This window comes from Pseudovirgaria hyperparasitica (genome assembly GCF_010093815.1).
Source record: "Pseudovirgaria hyperparasitica strain CBS 121739 unplaced genomic scaffold EJ05scaffold_26, whole genome shotgun sequence".
In the NCBI taxonomy this organism is placed as follows: Eukaryota; Fungi; Ascomycota; class Dothideomycetes; order Acrospermales; family Acrospermaceae; genus Pseudovirgaria; species Pseudovirgaria hyperparasitica.
Window position 1 is genome coordinate 209,715 of NW_022985574.1, and position 2,861 is coordinate 212,575.

The following is a 2,861-nucleotide window of genomic DNA, read 5'->3' on the forward strand; positions in this document are numbered from 1 at the left end:
TAATAATAATATTATTATTATACTTTAAGCTTTAAAGATAACTCTCTTAGTATAGAAAAAAATATAGATATAGATAGATATATAATATTTATAGAGTAGAAATATATATCTAAATAGAGTTATATAATAGAATCTAGCTATAATAGACTATTATATAATAAATAGAATAATAGAGTATAGATTAAAGATAATAAGAATATAGTATAATTCTTAAAATAAAGACTAGATAGAGAGAGAACTAAATATATAGAGACTATTTCTTATATATTTCTTCTTATATACTATAGAGCTTTCTTTTTATTATTAATAGAAATCTTCTAGATCTCTCTATATATATATATATATATATATATTCTATAGCTTATATAGTTTTCTAAGAATAAAATAGAATAGAGTAGAATTCTATAAATTCTATAAATTCTATAATAGAATCTAATAGAATTCTATAGAAGTTTATATTTTTAAAGATATCTAGAAGTTTCTAGAGAGTTCTAGAAACTTCTATAAGAGTATAGAGTATTTATATATATAAGTAGATATTATTAGTAGAGTTAATTACTAATATTAAGCTATTTCTAATAAGAAAATTACCTTATAGAAATTTATTAGATATAGTAGAGGTTAGGTTTATAAAATATTCCTAGGCTCGTTCTTGAATATCGTTCGAAAGAACTTCTTAGGTAGATCCGCTATAGCATCCGAAGCCTGAAAGAACACCGGATGCCTCGCCCAGAAACTCCTGTTCCTTTTGCCCAATACATATATTGGAATCGTCAGAGCGCAAACCGCAATTTGAACTCCACCAATAATGCGGAAGACTTTCCAAATCCCCTCCTGCCCACTTTGAACGAGCCAGTTGTATGAGTCGTAGGTCAAACCGAAGGAGAATATGTTCTTGAACACCAATAGACATGTAAATGCTTCGATGGCGATATCACGATGCGCATCGACAATGTATAACGATGATGATACCGCACCAAAAACCATACCGGCGACCTGCATGCCGAAGAAGAAACAGGATGGGAACCACCCGTACCGGAATGTGTTGTTGCTAGTCCAGCCAAAGCAGAGCAATCCAACGACCCCACAAACCGTCTGTGGAATGACAAGTACCATGCGAAATTCGGGCTCGTAAACACCCCGGTTCCATTTGGTCATGAGCTTCACGCTATAGTCTGCCAGGATACCGGAGAAGAAGAATCCGACCACGGCTCCTATGAAAGCCCCGGCGTAGAGATATCCAGTCTCAACTTCATCAAAATATAGCGGTGGGCCAAGCATGATTGCTGCTAGTACCACCCCGATCATGACAGTCCAGCCAATCATTACCCCTTGAATGAGGTAGGCCCAGGCAACGCCAGGATGGAAGAACAGCGGAAATGGTCGCAGAAGCAAGCGTAGATATCCTTCATTTGTCTTCCGTCCATTGAAGGGCGTGAGAGACCGCCAGTATGTACGTTCGACTGGTGCAGCGGATGCGCTCTCATGACGATGCCCCGCTATACTGTCATTACCATTGCCATCGTTAGGAATGTTAAGCGTCTTGTTTGTGGACACATAGGACGTAGGATCCTGATTCCGATGATCTTCGCTAGCTCCTATATCGGTATTCAAGTTATCGTCTCTGCGATATGACGTCTCAGGAAGGAAGAAGATGACCACTGGGAACAATGCACCGCAGAGGATCGCGACAAAGTAGAAAGGCCAATCCCATCCCAACGTTGCAGTCATCTTCCCCACGATTATCGGAGTACAGAATGCACCCCCGAAGAGTGCGAGGTTGGTGACAGCCATACGCAACCCGCGCTCGTGCACGAAATAAAGATCTCCAACGCTAGCATTAACCAATGCCTCGAACGGTGCGAGGCCAACTCCTTGGAACACTCTTGCCCAGGTCAGACTGGTGTAATAGGTGCCGTCATAACAGAATTGGTCATTCCCTTGCCCGCCACAGTTTTTTGTACTACCAGCCCACGCAGAGCTGAATATAAGGCAAATGGTACCGATGATGTAGCAGTGGCGCTTGCCCCAGACACGAGCGGAGGGAACGAAGAGGAAACCGGCGATACCAACCCCTAAAAGATGATATCCCGTGAGAAGAGCCACGTCAGTGAAAGTGCGCCCGAAGTAAAGAGATAGTGTTAAAGTGTTCGCTGCGAGAAGAGACGACAAAGTCGATGCGATGACCGCGAGGAGAGAGAGTGTAAGAAGGTATACGTCGCGCTTCCAAAGAGGCCAATTCTACGACTCGTAAGCTTAATTATATTTCATAATCGTAGATTAATGTTTTACCAGCGGGTCGTTGTGATCATCTGAAGGTTGTGGAACGAGTATGATAGTCCCGGTTTTGTCGTACTTCAACTTAGTATCTGGTTCGGTCGCCGATGTCTCTGAAGTCTGAGTAAGATTTACCGTTCCTATTACGATAAGCGTCAGTCGAGTTTCACGACAGCGGTAGAGAAGATTCTACCTGGTACGTGAGCGAGATGTTCATCTTCTAGGATACCAAGGCCCATCGTTACTCGGATAATATGTCCAGTAGCCGGTTCACAGGTCGGAGGGACACTCGCCAAACGTCGTGGTATCTGTTATATGACGGTCGATCTTATACGCGTGTCGAATCGCGAGAGATAATAGAGATATCTATATAAATACTAAAGTAATTAGGGCCATAGAAAGAAGAGTCTTAATTAGCTAGTCTCTCTCTCTAAATCTAATAAAACTAGACTTCTAATAGTACTTATAAAGTAATAATCTTTAATATTCATTATTATTATTATTATTATTATTATTATTATTATTATTATTATTATTATTATTATTATTATTATTATTATTATTATTATTATTATTATTATTAT

The 2,861-nt window shown here is 39.5% G+C and overlaps 1 protein-coding gene across 1 annotated transcript; it reads right to left on the bottom strand.

Moving 5' to 3' along the window:
- Positions 1-513: 513 nt before the first annotated feature.
- On the bottom strand, positions 514-2,670 carry EJ05DRAFT_515281 (MFS transporter-like protein). The gene is made up of 3 exons (XM_033748587.1): positions 2,471-2,670; positions 2,293-2,417; positions 514-2,241 (listed from the first exon to the last, which is right to left on the bottom strand). The coding sequence occupies exons 1-3, from the start codon at positions 2,514-2,516 to the stop codon at positions 628-630; spliced, it is 1,785 nt and encodes a 594-aa protein (XP_033595361.1). The 5' UTR covers positions 2,517-2,670; the 3' UTR covers positions 514-627.
- Positions 2,671-2,861: the final 191 nt, after the last annotated feature.